The sequence below is a fragment of the Centroberyx gerrardi genome, chromosome 12 (assembly GCF_048128805.1).
Source record: "Centroberyx gerrardi isolate f3 chromosome 12, fCenGer3.hap1.cur.20231027, whole genome shotgun sequence".
Taxonomy (NCBI): Eukaryota; Metazoa; Chordata; class Actinopteri; order Beryciformes; family Berycidae; genus Centroberyx; species Centroberyx gerrardi.
This window is the reverse complement of record NC_136008.1, coordinates 11,932,230-11,955,384: the sequence shown is the minus strand read 5'-3', so window position 1 is coordinate 11,955,384 and position 23,155 is coordinate 11,932,230. Positions and strand designations below refer to the sequence as shown.

The 23,155-nt window shown below is 40.4% G+C and overlaps 2 protein-coding genes across 3 annotated transcripts; both read right to left on the bottom strand.

The window, feature by feature from the left end:
* Nucleotides 1-373: 373 nt before the first annotated feature.
* LOC139918903 (ovochymase) lies at nucleotides 374-23,009 on the bottom strand. The gene is made up of 25 exons (XM_078287081.1): nucleotides 22,873-23,009; nucleotides 22,307-22,505; nucleotides 21,967-22,147; nucleotides 21,580-21,705; nucleotides 21,105-21,298; nucleotides 20,242-20,392; nucleotides 19,948-20,063; nucleotides 19,755-19,836; nucleotides 19,527-19,661; nucleotides 19,323-19,397; nucleotides 18,429-19,216; nucleotides 12,481-12,558; nucleotides 5,363-5,424; nucleotides 4,772-4,985; nucleotides 4,328-4,511; nucleotides 4,036-4,176; nucleotides 3,097-3,302; nucleotides 2,846-2,993; nucleotides 2,529-2,647; nucleotides 2,315-2,393; nucleotides 2,012-2,146; nucleotides 1,810-1,884; nucleotides 1,432-1,637; nucleotides 1,122-1,339; nucleotides 374-935 (listed from the first exon to the last, which is right to left on the bottom strand). The coding sequence occupies exons 1-25, from the start codon at nucleotides 22,884-22,886 to the stop codon at nucleotides 569-571; spliced, it is 4,293 nt and encodes a 1,430-aa protein (XP_078143207.1). The 5' UTR covers nucleotides 22,887-23,009; the 3' UTR covers nucleotides 374-568.
* Nucleotides 9,048-12,382, bottom strand: c1s.2 (complement component 1, s subcomponent .2). 2 transcript variants are annotated; one of them, XM_078287034.1, is made up of 7 exons: nucleotides 11,002-11,065; nucleotides 10,786-10,864; nucleotides 10,483-10,617; nucleotides 10,282-10,356; nucleotides 9,902-10,107; nucleotides 9,599-9,816; nucleotides 9,048-9,414 (listed from the first exon to the last, which is right to left on the bottom strand). In XM_078287034.1, exons 1-7 carry the CDS (start codon nucleotides 11,005-11,007, stop codon nucleotides 9,048-9,050), a joined length of 1,086 nt encoding a protein of 361 aa, XP_078143160.1. In that variant the 5' UTR covers nucleotides 11,008-11,065. The 2 variants fall into 2 exon arrangements, with proteins under 2 accessions (XP_078143160.1, XP_078143161.1); XM_078287035.1 differs by lacking the exons at nucleotides 10,786-10,864; nucleotides 11,002-11,065 and adding an exon at nucleotides 12,309-12,382.
* Nucleotides 23,010-23,155: the final 146 nt, after the last annotated feature.

Here is a 23,155-nt window from a genome sequence, read left to right as displayed (position 1 = left end):
TAAAGTGAACTTCATATTATAGTTTTGTCAATTTACAAATCAGAGAACGCGTCTTCGTTCACACTAGCATAATATCAGTATCAGAGTAGCACATAGTCTGTCCCAGTCACTTTCTCCATCTTTCACTATTCATGATTTAGTGATCAGTTGTAGAAGAAGCACACATTTTGTAAAAGGAACCTTGAAAATCCTAATCTGGTGACAGTTCAGTGAGTTAACTGTTCAAAATTAAGGTTTCTGCTCAGGACTTTGGAACAGTTTAGCCTTTTTTATTTTCTAACCCACAGTGCAGCTCATGAAAAAAGGTTAAAAACATAATTATTATATCTCTAAACCTATTAATTATTCTCTTAATAACGGTTAAAACTTCACCTTGATCATTTTATTGTCAGTGGGAAGAATTAATTTTAAGGCAGGAATGAAACGCTAATGAATACTGCAGAGACAAGAGAAGATTTAGAGCCAAATTATTTCTTATTCTTATTTATTCATATTTTGTCTTATTTGTTTCTTTTTATTTCAGTACACCTGGTCATTATCATCGAATGCTGAGCTACAGTGGCTAAACTCAGTTCTCCTGCATGGTCTTGTTGATCCAGTCCAGGTAGTTGGCCACTCTGGTATAGACTCCATATCTGCCCGGCACTCCGCAGTCGACCCCCCAGCTGACAATCCCTGCAGCCCAGAATCGCCCATCGTCCCTCATGGCGAAGGCACTTCCACTGTCTCCTTGGCAGGAGTCCTTCCCAGCTTCAGGGACTCCAGCACAGAACATGTTGTTTGAAAGACTTGGTACATGGTTCTCTGTCTTCTTCACCTCATTGATAGAATTACTGCACATCCCCTGGTCCACCACAGGGAGGCGTATGTGCTTCAGCATATTTGAAATTATCTCTGTGTTGTTCTCCCTTGTAATGCCAAAGCCTGACACCAGTCTGGAAAGGAGAAATTGAATGAGAGATGTATTAGAGAAGTAATGGTGAACCGGAAAAAGAAAAAAAAGAATCCATGTATCCATGTCTCCTTTCTACGTAGAAGTTCTACAAGACTAACAAATCAGCACAACACAAGAAACAGAAGACTTAAATACTTAAGTCCACAAAAGGTTTGATTCTCTTTACCCCATCACGCCAGTGCTGTATGTGACGCCCCCTGCTGGCAAACATATTGGCATGACGGAGGCGTGGAATGTGATTGGATGTTGCAGCTTGATCAAGGCAATGTCATTGTTGTAGTCTACGTGATTGGGATTGTTATATTCGGGGTGAACATGGACTGAGGAAACAGTTGCAGGTGAGGCCTTTGTTAATGTATGGGCGTTGTTACTTCCCATGTAAACCTGTAAACCAAGATAAGATAAGATAAGAGGAAATTACTTGTCCATTCAAAAAACTTGGAAGCACTGGGCATGTAAATAAATAGCCCACTTACCCGTAAGACCTCCTTTTTCATGGTTATGCCATTTTGTACCAGATTGTGAGCTGCAGTCATAACCCAGCGGTCTCCAATCACCATGCCTCCTCCTCTATCACCAGCTACACTCAACAATACTTGCCAGGGGATTGTATTTTCTGGAGCTGTACTGCCCCCAATGATCCTCTGAAAGCCAGAGATAAGTTTCGTGGGCTTTCCGCAAACTGGATGGAGCAGAGACACATACAGGTGTGAGAATATGTGGGTAGAGTAGAGTTGCACACAAAGCCTACTATTTTATAGCCAAAGCAAAAACAGGCTTCATGTTTAAATAAAACAATAATTCTAGACTAAATTATGTATAGCAGGGTTTATTCTGGTCATGAAGAACGATACCTGGTATACATGTTGGAGTGACAGGAACATCATGGTTGTCTCTCCACTTTCTGTCTGCTGCACAGGTGTAGCTGACTGAAGACCAGAGGGGAAGAGAGAGAAAAGATAAATATAGTTTGACATTGATTTTTAGTTGAATTTATTTTTATAGTATTTATTATAGTTTGACAGTACTATTTTTTGAACAATATAAATGTCTCACCATTTACTCCCCCAAGGAGAGAGTAAAATGGTTCATTGCAGTGGTACTGAATAACAGAACGGTACTGATTCTCAGAGCCAGATATGAAGGTTACGCCTCCATTCAGCAGTGGTTCAGGCTCTCCGCAATCAATTACTGTAGAAGAATAAGACAAGGACATACCAATATTTTGCCACTGAGACACAGGAAATGTATTCGCTTGTTGTAAAATCTGGGAATCCTAATTCATGTTGTTGAATCACAAGAAGTCTTTTAATAATTTTGCACAGAATTATTTGATGTCTGTGCTTCAATCTGACTTACTCTTGCATTCTGGGAGGGAGAGGTGCCACTGTCCGTTGCTTTGACACATGGCGGAGTAACTGGTGATCTCTCTACCATCCTGACAGAGAGTGGGAGGAATTGACAGAACGTGATATATCAGACTAATGTTTTTCTAATTCAAACAATGAAAAAATAGACAAAAATAAACAAGGTGTTAGGAATTGGACAGTAGAAGAGAAAAGTTTCATTTAACCATCATCAGCTTGTATCCTTGGTCACAGCGCACGTAGATGTAATCTCTGTAGAAATATTCAGTAAAGACAGGAGTGACCCTGCCTTTAGCCACACCACTGGGAAATGGACACTTCACCCCTGAAAAGAACACAGACAACCAAATGTTAAAGAGCAACTCCATATCTACAGTTACACAACTGTTAGTTTAAACCAAGCAATACGGTTGGCCAAAGGCAATCCAATGAGAACGGCACTCAAGACCACATTGCTTCAATTGTAGTTTCATTGCTCTTTGTCTTATTTCTAGTGTCATCCTCTCTGTCCCTCCCTCCTCACTGTGTGTGCTGTAGCCCAGGCTCCAGCCGTGACTCAGGCCTGTCCCGTCAGTGTGGTAGTCCAGCCTGACAGTGTTGGAGTTAGTGGCGATCAGTCCTGGACTCTTTCCCCCACACAGCTTCACGGGGTCTGTCTCTGGGATGGTCACCTGTGAGGAAGGGGAGTATTTTTAGCGTGGCATATCAATTTATTTCTCCATTTATTTCCTGTTATTTGAATAAATATATTACATACGAAACCCTAGGCATTACCTGTAACCAGTGATATAGACAGCTGTGGCCTTGCTGAGTATCTATGCTCTCAATTTGGAAGTTGTCAGTGAAGTTGAGAGTGACAGTGAAGCCGGGTTCTACAGAGATGATGTACTGGCAGGACAGACCGTGAGCTGAAGGGTCAGGGTATCCTGGACTGGACAGCTGTCCCTCAGGCTCGTCAAATATACCACTACCGCAGGATACTGGGCGGGGGGCAAGAGGAGGAATAAGTCAGAGTATAGCAAATATTCATGGATGATATTAAAGGAATAGTTCACTCCATGTCAGTTGAAATTCTATTGTAGTTTGTAGGACCATCAAACTCACAGCGAGTTAACCCCACAGCACAGCTGCTGTAGGCTGCACATGCGACCAGAGCATTATCAGTGAGGAAATTGTAGGACATAATGAGCTAGATATTGGACTTGTGAACCCACAGCTACAAAACACTTGGAATATGCTACACAAGCTTTTTTGGAGAAATTTGATGGACATTGTATGCTTTTTAGGAGCTGTCAAACAATGGACCTGTTAACTTCAAATAGTTTGGGAGAAGGCTGAGATGGAACTACTGGGGCTAACTCGCTGTGTGTTTGGTGGTCCTACAAACTTCAGTCGAGTTTCGACTGACATGGGGCGTGAGTGGATAATGACTGAATTTTCATTTTGGGGTGAACTACTCCTTTAAACCAAGTAAGCACTCTCCTACCCTGAGAATCTCTCTCTCTCTCACACACACACCATTGCCATTTGGTGGTCACCTTTATCGAAAGTTTCTCATGTTATCATGGGTGCAGACATTTTTGCCATGGATGGTGCCAGTGGAAGTTGAGCCCCTAGCCCTTGCAGTATTAATGCCATGCTCTACCACTAAGCTACACAGGACTACACACATACAGTACATACATAGGAAACACACATCTACACAGTACTCACACACGCAGGTGCGCTGGTCTGGGCGGAGCTCGTAGCCATGGTGACAGGAGCAGAGGTATGAGCCAAGAGTGTTGAGGCAGATCTGAGAGCAGATTGGGCCTGAGCCATCTTCAGGGTCTGGCCCTGAACACTCATCCATGTCTGATAATGAGAGAGACATAAAGGTGGGGAGAGATAATGCCATGAAGAGAAGAGGAGAGTGACAGAATAGCTGACAGAAGGAGGAAAACTGCTATCTGCTATTAAATGCTAGTATCCTGCTATTGAAACAAAATAAACTTTGAATATATACCTATTGCCTGGTAGTGAGCAGAGAAGCCAACATTCTGGTGAATTTCTGGGTTGTTGTCATCTGTTTGGAATATGAGGGTGAGTCTGTTGCCTGGAGAGAAGATGGGCTGGTTGCCTGGGTGATTCCCATCAGCAGAATTCTCCTGGCCACAAAACTTCCACAAGACCTTTTTATCGTAGAGAACCTGAAAAATGTAAGCAAGAAGAGAGGACTTATTATACTGCAGAGCAACAGAAAGTTTGCAATAGTTATTATCCACAAAAAAGATAGCATATGGATAGGAGCTAGATAATGGGCAAATTTGCCGTAACAAACCGAATTCTGTCTGAGATCAATTAAGCAGAATTATATGGACAGGATGCAATACAAATGAAGTGTACATTAAGTAGAATCTATTGTTTGGGATATTATGTAATTCTGCGTTGCAATCCATATGGCTCTGACCGTAAGAGCATCGTAATAGCATCCTGTAGAAGCCTCGATGTCCAGGTGTGTGAAGGTCAGCTTGATCTGGTAGCCCTCAGGCACACTGAGGTCCCACCGTTTCAGCAGGTTGGGAGGGTAAGGCTGGGGGAACTGGGGGGACCGGACCTCCCCATACATAAGAGGATCAGAGCGGGGCAGCCGCCAACCCTCACACACCGACGCAAACAGAAACCTGAAACCGTGCATCGACAGAGAGAGTTCGATCTGTTTATCATTTTGCAGTCAACTGAGCTGCTGGTCCAGTGTTCAAACAGAAAAGGAACAAACACAGTGATGCAATCACATAACTGTTGCAACCACATAATATTGCCATGGCTTACAATGTGGTGCATTGAGACATGAATCACTCAGTCAGCCTTAAAAACCACTCATCTGAAACATTGGCTGTAGACAGTACATTACACACTCCCGTAGTAATGATGCCATATAGGAAGCAGCTCCACTCTATATATACCATATATACCATCAATTTTGGAATTGAGATAGAAATTCATTACAAAAACGAGTTCAGTACAACACAAAGTGGCTGAGCATCTTGAACAAACTTACCAGATGGCAAAATAGGTCCAGCCCATGTCTGGAAGAGGTTTGTCTTTGAGTGAACTGATGTGCTGTGGACGGAGCAAACGTCTCACATTCAGTGGAACATGAATGTCATGCAGTCTGTGGTTTCCAGTATTTAGCAATGGAGAGTGTCAAAGCCAGGAATATGCTCTGTTTGACTTGGCAAAAACAAACGAAAGCTTGAGTTTGAGTTGCAGAAGAACAGGGTCGATATTGGGAATAAGGCAGAAAAGTAGAGAATTGGGGATAAGTTGTGAATGAGACAATAAGAACAAAATGCTAAACTGATTTGAGCATGTTTTCATATCATTATATAACTGAAATGTTGAATAACTGGCTTCATGATCAGACCTACACTTCTCATATCTACTGTTATCAATGGAAAAGGTAATGAGAGAACTCATAATGAAGAGGTGCATGCGTGCGTGCGTTCACCTTAGTTAGTTAATCTGATTTCCCAGAAGCGATAGCATTTTAGTTTAGTAGGCTAAGTGCATTGCCATATATTTTAACATCATGCCTCGCAGTTGCTAGTTGCTAGTCGCAGTTGCACCCTAGATTAGAAAGAATAAAAACAACCCCCGAAATCAATAGTTACAGTAGGGTTCAGCTGCAGCCTCGGACTGACTACCGATAACGTTAATGGGTGAAGGCTGTTGCGTCTGTGTTTTCCCGAGAAGACTCTGAAACGCATTTAGATCGGAGGTCCAACTCGGAACTACCGACTTCCGACCGTGGTGCATTCCATTGGAAGTCGGAGGTCGACCTCCGATCTAAATGCGTTCCAGAGTCTTCTCGGGAAAACTCGGACGCAACAGCCTTTACCCATTAACGTTAACGGCAGCTATCTGACAGCTCTAGTAACATTAGCAGGCTAGTTCATACTAGCAAAGGCTTCCATAACCCCTATCCCTAACTTCGCCCAGCCTAGCCAGGGGCTTCTCCGGGTCTGCAGCTGGGTGCTGTTGGAGTAGAAATCCAGCTAACTCAGATCTCTAGCTTCAGAGTCCCTGGTTGACACTACCCGGCCATTGTTGTCAGAATGTCGTCTTTTTCAGTATTCACACTTTGACGCTGGCTGGGCTCTTAACACACAAAACTCACCAGAGATCTAATGTCTAATTTGTTGCACATGCCTACATGTGTGAAATGTGAATTTACAGCATCGAGAGATTTGTATGCTCGGAGGCTGTCTTTTGTATATGCTAGGCTTTTCATATACATGTCTGGCCATTTGGGTGGCCACTTGGCCATGTCTACAATATCAACAATATCTCATGTCTCATTTCAGGTACAGTCATGAAAATGTGTGCATCTACTAATGTGAAGTTAGTAATGGGGCATGGAAGAAATTAACTTTTGGTGAAAATCCGACATGGAACAGACATATCTTGACAATTGCATAGCATTGGCTGAGGTATGTGCTCTACAGAGTGCCATCTAGTTTGTGGTTTAGAAAGAAAGGCAAACTCACTTGTGCAAAATGTTCATTTATGAGCGTCAAATTGTTAGTTTGATCGGAAGGTTCTCCAATCATTAACTGTAACGAGTGAGTTTTTTGTTACAATAATGCGCATGAGTTTTGTCATGCTGCCATTTTCCTATACATACATATACATTTGCATTTTTCTATATCCTCCGTCCTGGAGAGTTTGTAATGGGGACAGCTAATGTACATATTCAAATGGGCAGACTGTATCGGCATCTCTAATGCAGGGCGGAAGTGATTTTGGGGGCCCAAGGCAAAGGTAAGAGGTAAGAGTTAGGCCCCCTGAATCCCAACCTTCACCCTTTTCAATCCATCCTTTCTATACATTACCTTCGAGTTAGAGCTGAGCAAAGTATGCATTGTAAGTGTTCCATGGCAAGAGTTTTTCACTGACAACGCTGGAGCTGATCTCTGACTGAAAAAAATAATGATATACATGAAGTCACTCATCCTGTTTTGATGTTGGTCATCCTCGTCCTCATTTTCATCATTATCACCATTTACTTGCCTCTGAGCATCAGTTGGCATGGCAACACATTCACCATCATTGTTACTGCTGGTGCTTAACTAGAGCATGTTGAGCTTGGAGGCAGAATGAATATTGTTAGTAGCAAATAGCAGCAGTTGATTCTTTGATGAAAAAAAGTTGCCAACAAAACTTCCATTTTATTCTCTTTTTTGTTGTTCTGCATCACTTGGGCAGCTATCCTTCATTTTTTAAATTCTCTCATAGCAACTGCAGGTGCAGTGGCAAGGCAAATATAGCCTTAAGCATTAAGTGGCAATATAGCTAAGTGTTATATAGCTCTGACTGAGTAGGGGGATGGCCATGATTGAGCATTAGAAACAATTTATTGTAACAAAAAGAGGGAATTTAAGGGAAATTAAGTACTTTTCTTTTAAATTAATGAATAACATGCTATTTTCTAGTAGTTCTTTTTTTGCCTTTAGTGGGGCCTATAAGACAGTCACCTACCTTTGGCTGAACATAAGACCGCCCCTGCTGTAAAGTGAATATATTTGCTAAAGTATACAGTCTTTTACAACACTAGTACATGCCACTACACTTTCTGTACGTATGATCATCTTTAGACCTGTTAATGTGAATGTGAGTTTTGCACATCATGTATATTGCTGTAAATTTACGTGCATGCTTCTTCAGTTTTTGCATGTCCCTGCCATTGTTATATAGGGTTATTAACATAGGTTAATGTTATTTTGATAACATTGCACTATTTCAAACATTTGATATTTATATATTACTATAACATTGTTTATTATACATATCACTTTTTATCTGAAGCCTTATTTATAGCAACATCATTATTTATTTATTGTGTTATTTATTCACATTTCGTGGACATTTGCCTCTTGTCCACATTACATCTTCAATACTCAACTGTTACAATGTCATTAATCTTACTTAAATCCTATTTTTACACTCAACAGTAATTATCATTATCATTGCTGTCACAACTACCTCTAGAACGCAATTCAAGTTGCCACTTATCCTAGTTCTTGCCTACATTTTATACGTGTTTTTACCTTTTAATATTGGTTTAATATATTGTTGTACCTTGTATTATTGCACTATACCTTTTTACCTTTTAATATTGTTTAATATATCGTTCTTTATACCAGTACTATTGCAGGATACCGGAGACAAGACACCTAAGCATTTCATTACGCGTTGTACTGTGTATGATTATGTATGTGGCCAATAAAATTTGATTTGATATTTATATATAATGTGTGTACACCTAAGTTAATCCATATATGCAAGTAACCCATACTTTCCCCATATTTCCCCATTTATGTGCTATAATTGCCCCCCTGCAATTGTTTATATTCTGTTTTACTGATTATTGTTTATTGCTTTATTGTTTTTAGTATTTTTACTGTTATTGCTTATTTTATATTCTAGGATAAATTCTATTTTTCTTTTTCCATGCTTTATCCTGTGTTATTTTTGCAGCTGCAATGACCTAATTTCCTCATGGGAATCAATAATGTTTCATCTTATCTTGGCCTACGATTGCGTTTTTGTAAGTAAAGTACATATAAACAAATGAACAAGCAAACAGATCAGTAAATAAATGAAACACTGCATAATTTTTTAATTCAGTAATGGTACTCCAAGGACAGATGGCGGACAAATGTCAAGCCTTAACTCAATATAGTTCAGTTCTCTTGCATGGTCTTGTTGATCCAGTCCAGGTAGTTGGCCACTCTGGTATAGACTCCATATCTGCCCGGCACTCCGCAGTCGACCCCCCAGCTGACGATCCCTGCAGCCCAGAATCGCCCATCGTCCCTCATGGCGAAGGCACTTCCACTGTCTCCTTGGCAGGAGTCCTTCCCAGCTTCAGGGACTCCAGCACAGAACATGTTGTCTGACAGACTTGGTACATAGTTCTCTGTCTTCTTCACCTCGTTGATAGAATTATTGCACATCCCCTGGTCCACCACAGGGAGGCGTATGTGCTTCAGCATATTTGAAATTATCTCTGTGTTGTTCTCCCTTGTAATGCCAAAGCCTGACACCAGTCTGGAAAGGAGAAATTGAATGAGAGATGTATTAGAGAAGTAATGGTGAACAGAAAAAAAAGAAAAAATCCATGCCTCCTTTCAATGTAGAAGTTCTACAAGGCTAACAAGTCAGCACAACACAAGAAACAGAAGACTTGTGTAAAGTTAAGAGTGAGTCCACCAAAAGGTCTGATTCTCTTTACCCCATCACACCAGTGCTGTATGTGACGCCCTCTGCTGGCAAACATATTGGCATGATGGAGGCGTGGAATGTGATTGGATGTTGCAGTTTGATCAAGGCAATGTTATTGTTGTAGTCTACGTGATCGGGATTGTTATATTCGGGGTGAACATGGACTGAAGCAACATCTGCAGGTGAGGTCTTTGTTAATGTATGGGCGTTGTTACTTCCCATGTAAACCTGTAAACCAACAAGATAAGAGGAAATTACTTGTCCATTCAAAAAACTTGGAAGCACTGTGCATGTAAATAAATAGCCCACTTACCCGTAAGACCTCCTTTTTCATGGTTATGCCACTATGTACCAGATTGTGAGCTGCAGTCATAACCCAGCGGTCTCCAATCACCATGCCGCCTCCTCTATCACCAGCTACACTCAACAATACTTGCCAGGGGATTGTATTTTCTGGAGCTGTACTGCCCCCAATGATCCTCTGAAAGCCAGAGATAAGTTTTGTGGGCTTTCCACAAACTGGATGGAGCAGAGATAAATTACAGGTGTGAGAATATGTGGGTAGAGTAGAGTTGCACACAAAGCCTACTATTTTATAGCCAAAGCAAAAACAGGCTTCACGTTTAAATAAAACAATAATTCTAGACTAAATTAGGTATTGCATGGGTTTATTCTGGTCATGAAGAACGATACCTGGTATACATGTTGGAGTGACAGGAACATCATGGTTGTCTCTCCACTTTCTGTCTGCTGCACAGGTGTAGCTGACTGAAGACCAGAGGGGAAGAGAGAGAAAAGATAAATATAGTTTGACATTGATTTTTAGTTGAATTTATTTTTATATTATTTATTATAGTTGACAGTACTATTTTTTGAACAATATAAATGTCTCACCATTTACTCCCCCAGGGAGAGAGTAAAATGGTTCATTGCAGTGGTACTGAATAACAGAACGGTACTGATTCTCAGAGCCAGATATGAAGGTTACGCCTCCATTCAGCAGTGGTTCAGGCTCTCCGCAATCAATTACTGTAGAAGAATAAGACAAGGACATACCAATATTTTGCCACTGAGACACAGGAAATGTATTCGCTTGTTGTAAAATCTGGGAATCCTAATTCATGTTGTTGAATCACAAGAAGTCTTTTAATAATTTTGCACAGAATTATTTGATGTCTGTGCTTCAATCTGACTTACTCTTGCATTCTGGGAGGGAGAGGTGCCACTGTCCGTTGCTTTGACACATGGCGGAGTAACTGGTGATCTCTCTACCATCCTGACAGAGAGTGTGAGGAATTGACAGAGCGTTATATATCTGAGTAATGTTTTTCTAATTCAAACTATGAAAAATAGGAAAAAATAAACAAGGTGTTAATAATTAGACAGAAGAAGAAATAAACAGTGCCATCTAACCATCATCAGCTTGTATCCTGGGTCACAGTGCACATTAATGTAGTCTCTGTAGAAATATTCAGTCAAGACAGGAGTGACCCTGCCGTTAGCCACACCACTGGGAAATGGACACTTCACCCTTGAAAACACCATCGACAAACAAATGTTCAAAGTAAATTCCATTTTCCCTGATCCACCATAGGGAGTTGTTTGTATTTGAGTGTTTTTGCAATATCAAAGTCCTCCTCCACACCAAATCCACAGATCAATCTAAAAAAAAGTGTGACAACATAGACAAATGGTGGTTATTATAACAAAAAATGATATTATCCTCTACTTTGATTATCAAATATGCAAAAGTATGCTGCATAATGAAAAAGACTAACCTGTCAAGATGAAATTTACAAAACAGCAACAAGTTTTAGAGATGGCTGTAAGAGTGATACAATATTTATTCAAGTTTTTTTCTTGCCCATCTGGCAAAAGGGTCTGGCTGCAGCCGCGGCAGGGCGTTAATCTGCTGCCAGTAACCAATGAGCGAGGTGGGCGTTCCCCTCTGCTGGAAAAGAAACACTCATCAATCTTCCCATCTCTTCTGCATCGGGCACACAATTCCCACTAGAACACCGTCACCTTCTGGCTATTTTGCATAATTCATTAAATAAAATTAGGTCTTTGTAGATCCTAGTATTTAGTTTATTCTATAATACATAATTATTGGGTTGTGACGGCAGATAACTAGTCATTCTATTATAGCAGTGGTTGCAACCAGCTCACTAAAAGAACTTTTCACAATAAATTTAAAGTGATTTAAAAGTGACACCCTTCAATGTGCATGATTTTGAACTGATACAATCCTTATTAAATTCAAAGGAACTTAAAGCCTCAGAGTTTTTTTCCCCAACACTTAACTTAATGTTCCAAGGGGTTATAGAAATGTAACATTTATGAACAGAATGAACGTTAGACTTAATGTTATAGTCAGGGCAGACATGAACATGCAATTCATGAGCAAGCATTTAGCCTGTGTTGACACTAGCAAGCATGAGTAGCTACACCATTTACAGACAACAGTGCAATAACTAATTAAAGCATAATGTATATGTTTCTACAGCAATTACCAGTGCTTCTCAAAAACAGCCTCACCATCATCGACTGTTACTGCTGGTGCCGACAACGTTTGCTTAACTAGAGCTTGTTGAGCTTGGAGACAGAGGAAATATTGCTAGCAGCAAACACTAGCAGCAGTTTATTCTTCGATGAAAAAAAGAAGTCTTTCAATAATTTTGCACAGAATTATTTGATGTCTGTGCTTCAATCTGACTTACTCTTGCATTCTGGGAGAGAGAGGTGCCACTGTCCGTTGCTTTGACACATGGCGGAGTAACTGGTGATCTCTCTACCATCCTGACAGAGAGTGGGAGGAATTGATAGAATGCAATAACGTGATAAAAAAATGTTTTTTGTCTTGTGGTAGTCAGTGTGGTAGTCCAGCCTGACAGTGTTGGAGTTAGTGGCGATCAGGCCTGGACTCTTTCCCCCACACAGCTTCATGGGCTTTCTCTCTGGGATGGTCACCTGGATGAAGAAGGGGAATAATATACAATTTATTTATAGTCTGGCATATTAATGCAGTTCCCCATGTATTTATAATAATAATAAAAATGTTTTATATATTTAGAGCTTTTCCAAACAACTGTTACAATTGGCTCTACAAAACAAATAGGATAAATGAATAAATACAATAAAAATAACAAAAGGACAAATGATGTGAAAATAAGACAAGTGATTTAAAAGGTGACGCTGATCTGGCTAGTCTGAGCTCCTCCGGCAGTGCATTACAAAGCCTGGAAGCTCTGACAGCAAAGGCTCGGTCACCGTTACAAACATAGTCCATGGAAGAACCAGTTGGGCTCTACCAGAGGACCTCAGGCTGTGCCCCAACTCATAAGGGGTTAAAAGGTTCCATATGTAGCTGGGGGCCAGACCCCGCTGTGCCTTAAATGTTATCAGTAAAATATTAAAATCAAATCTAAAACAGGCATCCTGTGTAGAGCTGCTAGCATAGGGATGATATGGTCCTCTCTTCTCAATTTGGTTAAAAGTCTTGCCACTGCATTTTGTGCCAGCTGCAACTATGAGAGGGAACTCTGACTCAATCAGGAATAGAGGGAATTATAGTAGTCTAAACATGAGATAAAAGCATGGAAAAGGGCCTTATCTTGTAAATATGTTTCAACTGGAGGAAGCAAGACTGAACAACCCTCTGATCATAAAACAAAAATCTGAATCAAATACCACACCCAAATTCTTGGCTATATGCTATACATTGTTGGGTCTCCAATATTGTCTTAAATCTGGTTGATGGATTTTTTGGGGCCAAATAGAACAATCTCAGATTTATTTTTGTTACATTCGAGGAAATGTTGGGACACCCAGCAATCCTTGAAAGGCAGTCCTTGAAGCTATTGAGGGTGCTGGAATCTCCTGGTTTTATGGGTACATACTGTATATCTGTGTGTCATCTGCTTAACATTGAAAACAAATATTATGGGCCATGTCACCATTCATATGTGGAAACATGAATGGAGAATAATAGAGGGCCTAGGATAGACCCTTGTGGAACACCATATTTGAGATGAGCTGTAGAAGGAGAGGAGTTACCTAACACAACAAAGAAAATTCTATACAGAGGATAAGCTTGTGATTAACCGTGTCAACAGCTGTGCTGAGATCTAGGAAAATCAAGATAGAACAGCAACCTTTATCAGCAGGAAGGAGAAGGTTCTTAAAAGAATAGTTCACCCAAAAATGAAAATTCAGTCATTATCTACTCACCCCCATGCCAGTAGAAAACCCAAAGTGACTTGAAAAGACCAACATTTACACCATTATTTAGCTGAAATCGCCACTCTAGGTGTTATTTCAAAATACGTCACATTTGACACACCGGCCTGGATAGGTAAGACTAGCTCGAATTAGCAGAAACAAGACTTCCGGTTTGACCATTTAGCCTTCAAAATAAAAGCGTGAGATTTGAAAATAGAAATACTGTTTTAAACCAATTAGCCTACTATGTATTTAATCGTCAAATTCAATAAGTTAGCACTTTGAGATTCACTATGAATGAAAAGTGCAGTACAAATAAAATGCATTATTTATTATTATTATTTATGTGAATGTGAGGGGAATGTATAGAAGGGACTGGGGGAAAGAGTTTGATCAATTTGTCAAAATCTCACTCTCCATATATCACATATACACAATTTATTATCACTGTGATTAACTTAATTTGCTAATTACATTTTCTTGGGCAAGAACTAATTACAAGTTGCTCTCTACTGGACTTCCCACACTTGAGTCTTGAACTTCCTTAAATTTTCAAACAGATAGGGGTAAATTGAATGCTCTTTGTGATAGATCCTGTAAACTCTGCTTGAGTTTTTATTTACAAAAGGAACAAATTCCAGTGGACAAATATTTCTTCTGAGCATCACATGTATTTTTGATGATGCAAGATGTTATTTTAACCTTTATCTTTTATAAGTGCAATATTTATAAAGCACGAGATAACACAAAAATCAAAATTGATCACTTTAGCTATTCTCAGTTAAAATGAATAATTAAGTCAAGAGATAGAACAGTATGGTATAAGGCAGCCTGCTGATAACCTGCATCACTACTAGTTCCATGCCAATTCAGTCCATATTATGGCCATGCAAGGGATATTGAGAGGCAAAATTCACAATAAAATGAGACACTAGACAGGCAGTTGATTGGGAAAACAGTGTCTTTAAGAAAGTTTTGGTGACAGGGGAAGTAGAGCAAAGTCAAACTAAAGAAGAAACTTCCTATCTGTGGCCTTTCAGAACAATCTGTCACAACCAACTGGAGAGCAAAGGTGGTTGGTTTTTGTCTTCCTTTGTTTCTTTCTTTCGTTCTTTCTCTCCAACTGTCCATCAAGGGGCTGCTGGGGAAACTCAACAATAGTGCTGGTGTTCTTGGCAGTACTTGTTGGCAGAGCTTACCGAACCAAGCAAGTTATGGGTTCACAAAAACATCTGTGGGCATTTCTCCTTTCTCATTTTTATCTGACGGCCTATTCTGATCAAACTAAAAATGAGCCTGTGCTAAGAAAACACAGCACTGCTGATTAGTGAAAGAGAAATGATAGGAGTTATTATTACTGTGCAGTATGCATGTACATCCCATCAAATCATGCAATTTCAGTCAACATGTTATCAACTGATCTTTCTCAGCATGCTTAGGCAAGCAGGGGCGTGTCTAGGAGGTGGACTGGGGTGGCAAGGGCCACCCGTGATATCTGACTGGCCACCCCAGGTGCCACCCCAAAATCCTTAGTTATGATTGGCTGATGGGCATGTTAGAGGGTTAGGGTTAGGGTTTAGGGTTAGGTTGGTTGTTTCTGGATGTGTTACCCAGAGCCCTGACCACAACTGTTTCACAGAGGGGCTTTTTTTCCAGGGCTATCTAGGTTAGGCACTGGCCATCCGCCGTCAACTGCATTTCTGATCCTTCTGACTTTGAGATAAAAGGAAAGTGGTTGGTTTGAGAAGTGTTTTAAGTACATTTGTAAATCTAAGAATTGATTTTAAGGTTTGTGTTTAGTTTTTTAGAACAAGAAATGGTTAGGGTGAGCATATAAATCTGAGAATCGATTTTAAGGCTGAGTTGCATTTAGAGATTTTTAGGTTAGTTTTTTCAAATTTGGAGCTAAATTTCAGAACACATCATTTGTAGTGTACCCCAGGATCATAGGATGTTTCGGCCTTCTAACACTAGGGTTAGGGTTAGGGTTACGCTGACGCTGGAGAACATACTATTTTAGTGCTGCTTGATTTGAGTGCAGTGTTCGATACCATTGATCATTCTATCTTGTTGGAGAGGCTAAAACAATTGGTTGGTATCTCTGGAACTGCTCTGCAATGGTTCTCCTCCTACCTCTCAAATAGGTTTTTCTCTGTGTCCATTGATGACTGTGTCTCATCATCTGCTCCTCTGTCTTGCGGGGTTCCTCAGGAATCGATTCTTGGTCTCATTTTATTTTCATTTTACATGCTTCTCCTTGGACATATAATAAATAACTTCAGTAACATGTCCATGTCCCTACCATTGCTATGCGGATGATACGCAGTTATACTTGTCAGTTAAGCCAAATGATTTTAGCAATTTGACCATTCTGCATGATTGTTTGGCTGCCATCAAGGATTGAATGTCTCTCAATTTCCTCCAACTAAACTCAGAGAAAACAAAGATTCTGGTTATTGCTCCCGATCACTTTGCTACAGATATTAATCAGTGTATTGGTTCTCTTGTGAATAACATAAAACCCTCATCTAGAAATCTAGGTGTTATTTTTGAGCCATACCTGAATTTTAACTTACATGTAAAAAAAACAGGTTCAATCCTGCTTTCTCCAACTCCGTAACAGAGCCTAAATTAAATCAGTCCTCTCAGCTAAGAATATGGAAACACTTATGCATGCTCTTATTTCCTTACGTTTGGATTACTGCAACTCCCTCTTTACGTGCCTCAGTGACTCTGCTGTGTCCAGGCTGCAGCTCGTTCAAAATGCAGCCACAAGGCTCCTGACCAGGACCAGCTGCAGGTCTCATATCACCCCCCTACTGGCCTTCTTACACTGGCTGCCAGTGCGACAGCACTACAGCAAGGCCACTCAGGTCCTCAGACCAAGGGCACTAACTTGTCCCACGATCCAAACTTAAAACAAGAGGTGACCGTGCCTTTTCAGTTTTAACTCCAACCCTATGGAATCGCCTCCCTCTATGTGTTAGACTGGCAGATTCAGTTTCCCTTTTTAAATCACTTCTTAAAACCCATTTAATTAAACAGGCAGTTTATTAATGTTCATTTTACTGGGTTTTATTATTTTACTTTCATGTTCCTATGGACTGTCGCACTACTCGTCTGCACTTTATGTCCTGTGCGTTTTTTTTGCCCTTTTTTCATTTATCTGTTTTTTGGTTGTCTTTTTGCCTCATTTTATTTATTTGTTTGTTTTTTAACCTGCCTCTTGTTTTATTTCCTGTTATAAAGCACTTTGTAACTCTTGTTTTGAAAAGTGCTATACAAATAAAGTGTTTCTTACTTACTTACTTCAACTGAGTGTTATTTTTCAATCCATCGCTGACACCACTAAGTGGTAGTAGAGCTTCGACTCTTGTTCTGCAAATGCCGTCAAAACCTCAAATGAGGAAGCAGCAGCAGAGCCATGGGTTGAATGTTTTATTTTAAATGAGAGCATCCAGGGGTCATAGTATAGATGGGGAACAACTATCCTAAGACTTTTTTGTACTCTTTGGGCAAACTTCCTCTCTTTTTCATCATCTGATTGTTAGGAGTTATGAAACAAATTATTTTTTTAAAGTGAGCGTGGCAAACAGCTCAAAGGATTGCAGTCTGAAAACCTCTGAGAAACCCAGAATTGGCTGGGAAGATCTTGGTAGAGGAAGTGAGTAAGTAATGCTCTACCCTCCCTCACCAACTACCACTGGATTTCCCTTGAGCAAGGCACTGAACCCCCTGCGCCACAGAAGCTGCCATAACAAATGGTTGCAGTTGTAAACCCCACGGCATAGTAGACATACATCATCCAATAAAATGAAAACCATAGTCCTGTGTACAGATAATAGGAGAGTGTGAGCTGTCAGATCATAAAGAGCGTCTCATTGACTTGTTTGAATCTGATTGGTGATTGTAAGAGTCAGCTGATTTTGATCAGCTGATGTGCCGCATGGATGGGACAGCTGATAGCCGATCAGCTGATGGCATGGGACTTGTGTTCTGCCTGAACTAATGCAATGCTCCATTTGTTTGTGTATGACTGTTTGTAATTCTCTTGTCCCTGCAAATATTAAAGAAAGTGTTTTAGTCCCCTTGTCTCATTAAATAAGGGGCTACAAAATATCTACTTTGTTATATTTGATAACTGTTTTGTTTTTTGTTGTCATTTAATTGACCATTCAACAAAAATATCAACCTAAACAGAAAAAAAGAAATAAAAACCAGGAAATAAAAACAGAATGGTTTCCAATAGCAAGAGTCTACTGTTACTTTGCCTCCACCAACTATGAATATATTGTATGAATATAGTGTATTATATCTAGTAATTACGTTAATAGTTAAATAATAATTAGTTAAAATACAAAATAAATAAATGTAAAAAAAAAGACACATTCTCTGTAGTTCATTTGCAAATTATTTCCTTTAATGGAGTATTGTAATATGTAAATTATGAATTCATACTGTGATCAGAACTTGTGCTATTGCTGGTACATTTGATTATAAAAGAAGCAAATTATTTGATTTCATAAACATTTTAATAAGAACACCATGCAGTACTGAAGTTGATTATTGTGGTTACCAGGTGACCAGGTGTTACAAGTGAATTATTTATTCATTCATCTTTTCTCTGCCTCTACTCTGTCTATTGTCTCTTTGATCCAGTCGACATAATTATCCACTTTGGTATAATAACCCTTGTAGTCCTTCTGGTCACACGAGGATCCCCAGGACACAATGCCCTTCAGACGATAAGGCCCTCTGTTATTCTTGTTTCCCTTCCCCAACATTGGTAAAATAAATGGACCGCCACTGTCTCCCCTGCAGCTGTCAGTCCCCATTGCTCCAGCACAGAACATGTTTTCAGTGAAAACCAAGGGGGTGTTCTTCAAGTTAGGTGTGTTCCTACACTCACTGAGGGAGATGCCTGCGATATGAGCATATTGTAACATCTGACTTTTAAAACTAGTTTCTGTCCTCCCCCAACCTGAAACTGTGCCTTGTTCATTTTCCCTCAAGCCTCCATCTGCCACTGGCAGACAAATGGGAAGGAGGTTGGGGCCTAGCTCCACCCTGGAAGCCAATCTGATAAGAGCAATATCATTGTCATAATTAGTGCGTTCAGTATTAAGTGTCCCCTTCACATAGTTAGGATGAATAATGATCTTCTCACTGTCCATGACATTTATCACTTTTTTTGCATCTACCAGTCCACCATAGAGCTGAATAGGTCTTTGCTCATACCCATCCACAACATGAGCTGCTGTCACGGCCCATCGGTCATTGATCAGTGATGCTCCTCCTCTTCTGGGTTCTTTAATTAAAAGCTGCCAAGGTAATTCCCCCAAATCTGCAATCCGACCTCCCAAAATCCTGCCTGTACTTGAGATATCTGTTTCAGTCTTCCCACACACTGAAACACACAGAGAATCATCAATAGATTCATATGAGATAGAAACCATCTCCAAGTAACTGATGACTAATATTAGAAAACATAAAAATGATATTGAAATTCCTACCTTCAGTGCATTTTGGCAACTTTTCCTTGCTGCCAACTGATACCCAATGACCACTGCCATTACAAATGTATGTATCTGGAAGAGAAGACCAAGCATATTGGTGACACACAGTGGCAAATCAAACGGAGCTGGAAGCTCAGGACATCAGGCTGTCTTCCTTATATGATCATAGGAAAAGTAAAAGTAAAAGTTTATTCTAATCACCATCTCCTTCCAGTGTGTAGTACTTTGAACTACACTTAAACTGAATCTCATCTTCAAACTGAGTGCTCGGGTTGTCTGCGTCCGTCAGTTGAAGGATGCTGTCATCTGGAATGTCTGGCGTTCCACAATCCACAGCTAAGGAGAGTGATAAACAGAAAGAAATTAATGGGAACTCACTCATATAATAAATTCTCTGAAAAGATTGAAAGTGGTGACTGTCAAACTCACGTTCACAGTTGTATTTGGGACTCCATACGCCTGATGTCTGGCATGTTGTCACGTACTCTGACGTGCTCAGGATCTTTTCAAACTTTATAAAAGGAGAGCCTAATTAGGTACGACTCACTGCCTGATAATGGTTAAAACCTTTCCTTCAAATATAAACCTATCCGTGGTTCTGAAGTACTGTCTGTACACTCACCGTATCCACATGGTGACCGAGCTCACAAGTCACTGTCACTGTTTCACCTTGCTTATATTCTGGATGCTGGGGAGCCACAGAGGACTTTAAGGTTACCACTCCTGGACAGACCTTGGCTGCAAATAACATTTTAAAGCACATATATGAGGATACGTTTTCAACAAACCATTTCCTTAAAGTCCATTTCCTTTATTCATTTGAAATGTACAGTAGCCAGAGAAAACTGCCTATAGACCCAAACTCATATTCTTCCCCCATTATGTCTCAGTGGCACAGGTGAGAATGCTGCTGTACCTCTGGTCCTGTACTGGACACTGAAGCCGTTGTTGGAGCCAAAGCCATCAGAGGTGAAGCGGATTTGGACATGGTTTGAGTGAGTGAGTAAGGGAGAGGAGGGAGGCGCGTAGCCGCAGAACGGCCCGAGAGTCCCAGAGCCAGTCTCAACCTGCAAGAACAAGAACAAGAGAGCACATGGTAGAGGCCTTGGAGAGATCCAACCACCCCGCAGCTGTCAGTATGTATGTTCCTGTCAAAGTCCTTGAGCAAGACGATGAAGGCACTTCTGCTGACTGCCTCTCTGCTCTGACCCCTCTGGTCAAATATGTAGATGTATGTGTGAGGGGTAGGCCTAGCGAAGGAACAAATCCCTGCACAATTTGCAATATAGTGACTGAAGTAGTCTTACTTTTACTTCTTAAAACTCATTTTTCTAAACTAGCGTTTAGTAATTGTCTTTTATTTTTATATTCTATTATATTTATTCATTTTTTTATGTTCCATTTTGTTTTATCCTCTCCTGGTTGTGTTTATTTCCCTTTTATTTTATTCTTTTAGTCCTCTAATTGCTTTGTCATTTTATTTCCACTGATTTATTTCCACTGCTCTTTTATCTGTAAAGCAGCTTTGTAAATTCTGTTTTGAAAAGTGCTACACAAATAAAAGTATTATTTTTTAGTATTATTTTTATTAGTATATATATATTTTTTTTTAATGCCAAGAAAGGATGGGTAAAGAATGCACTAATTGTCAAATCAATGATTCCAACACTTTTGTCTGATCTTTCTCTTTGTTTGTTGCTCTGTAAAGCTAGGAATTTTAGAAAGGAAAAACCTCCATGTGGTATTTTTCATATTTTTCATATTATTTTTCATACCTACCCTCACTGAGTCTATGCACTGTCCATCGGTGCTTTGCTCCACATCGAAGTCTTTAGAGAAGTGCAGCTCCAGCTGTAAGTGCTCCTCCACAGACAGGGTGTAGGAGCAATTGGCATTCTCTGCATAAGCACCGGGCCAGGAGGGAGTGGATATCACACCCTTCTGCGACCCTGACAGGTCCTCAGTACAACTCACTGTGGATGAGATATTTGTCTGTTTCATTATGATCATGCATATATAATTGTCATTCTTTTCTTCATTGTCATCATCAGCATCAACATCATCTTACAGAATGAATTCCTCCTCTTTTTTCCTCTTGCCTGCTTCTGCTTCCTCTATTTTCTTGTTCTCACTTCTTCTTTCAATTCTCTTTCTTGTGTCTCTCTTTCTTTCGTCTTCCCTCGTCTATCCACCTAACTCTCTTGACTACTTCTGTTTACTCTTTACTGTTGCCTGTTGCTAATGCAAAGAGTACCAGTGCAAGTATGTTTGTCTGTGTCCAGATGGTAGCCATGGCGACAGGAGCAGTGGTAACCTCCAATGAAGTTGTGACAGAATTGGGTGCATTTGTTGTCTGGGTCGGCCTCGCATTCATCAAAGTCTGAGGGAGAAAATGTTTCAAAGATCAGGTGAAGACACGATAGTTCACCATGTTTAAAGCGTCAAACCAGCATTGATAAGTATTTTTACCGCTGTCCTGTGGCCAGCAATGAATGACATCTTCATACGTACTTCATACATCTTGCAATGACTCTACACCTCTACTGCCAATACGTTTTTAATCTATAGAGGGCTTTCAGATGACATAACACAAAAAACATAAATCTTGATATTCCACTTGCTTTTCTCCTCTCCTTCTCACCTTGCACAGTATAAAAGCCTCTGAAGCCAGTGTGCTTCTTGATGTTTGAGTAGTCAGAGTGGAATGAAAGAGAGAGGCAGCCACCAGGGGGGGAGACGAGCGAGGGATTGACAGCGGATTGAAGTTCCTCAAAAGTCCTTTGGCCGCATAGAATGGAAATTAGGTTTCCATTTGAAAAGATCTAGAAAAGGAATAGGAGGAACTTATGATCTTGTAGCTTACACAGCAACAGTTATGAAATCAATGAAGTAGAATTAGAGTATACCACAACTTCCCTTGAAAGTGCAGATATTTGAAATTGATCTTGACCCCTGACCTTTCACCTTTGGGCCAAACTAACCTTCAGACCATCGTTTTCACAGTCTTGGCTGTCCTCCAGGTCCAGGTGAGTGAGCGTGAGGGAGAGGGCGTGGCCTTCATGGGCGCACCTGCTCCAGTTAAGACTGGCATCGGGCAAGTAACCGCTGGGATATCCTGGAGACTCGACCCATCCTAACAGCGTGGAGGAGGCAGAGTGGGACAGCAGGAGAAGGCAGAGACTGAGGAAGAGTATGAGAGATAGCGGAGAAATACAAGGGAAGGAGTAATGCGATATGAAGGAAGGAAGAGGAAGTGGAGAAAATGAGGAGTGCAGAAAGAATGAAATAAAGAAACATATAGAATAAAGAAAATATATATTATTTGGTGACGGAGACAGGGAAAAAGATGGATTAGAGAAGAAAGACGGCGTCGACCATGGACAGTGACGCATAAATCGCATCACGATTAATAAATGTAAATCACAGCGCGTCAATCAAAGCCAGTAACCTCTTTGCATTTTGTTTGCTCTGTAACTGCCTATTGCAAATTACTATGGTGTAGTGATTATCTGTTTTATTGCGCTAAAATGTAAAAATCGAAACGCACCTTAATCTCAGCATGGTGATCCGATCAAATGTCCCTTCATGAATAAACTACCTCACTATCTCTCCTTCCCCTTTTCTTATTATTTCCCTTTTAGTCTCTTGATCTGCCTTGCTGCCCCCTTTTCTCTCTCACTCTCATTTTGCAAACGTAAGCACTTTCTGAATCCATTTGATGGTGTTTTGTTGGATCTTTGTCGTGATGAGGGTGTGGCTGTGGACAAGTGGGGCGGTTAGAAGACAGACAGAGACGGAGATGGGACATTTTAGACAAACTATCACTGACA

Excerpts from the sequence above, each read along its gene's own strand:
- LOC139918903 (XM_078287081.1), bottom strand. Across the intron at positions 22,148-22,306 it reads GTGAAAACGATGGTCTGAAG|ATCTTTTCAAATGGAAACCT; the intron begins GTTAGTTTGGCC and ends TTCCTTTTCTAG. Across the intron at positions 2,648-2,845 it reads CCTGGGCTACAGCACACACA|GGGTGAAGTGTCCATTTCCC; the intron begins GTGAGGAGGGAG and ends TGTTCTTTTCAG.
- c1s.2 (XM_078287034.1), bottom strand. Across the intron at positions 10,357-10,482 it reads TCTCCCTGGGGGAGTAAATG|TCAGCTACACCTGTGCAGCA; the intron begins GTGAGACATTTA and ends TCTGGTCTTCAG. Across the intron at positions 9,415-9,598 it reads TACAGCACTGGTGTGATGGG|ACTGGTGTCAGGCTTTGGCA; the intron begins GTAAAGAGAATC and ends TCTCCTTTCCAG.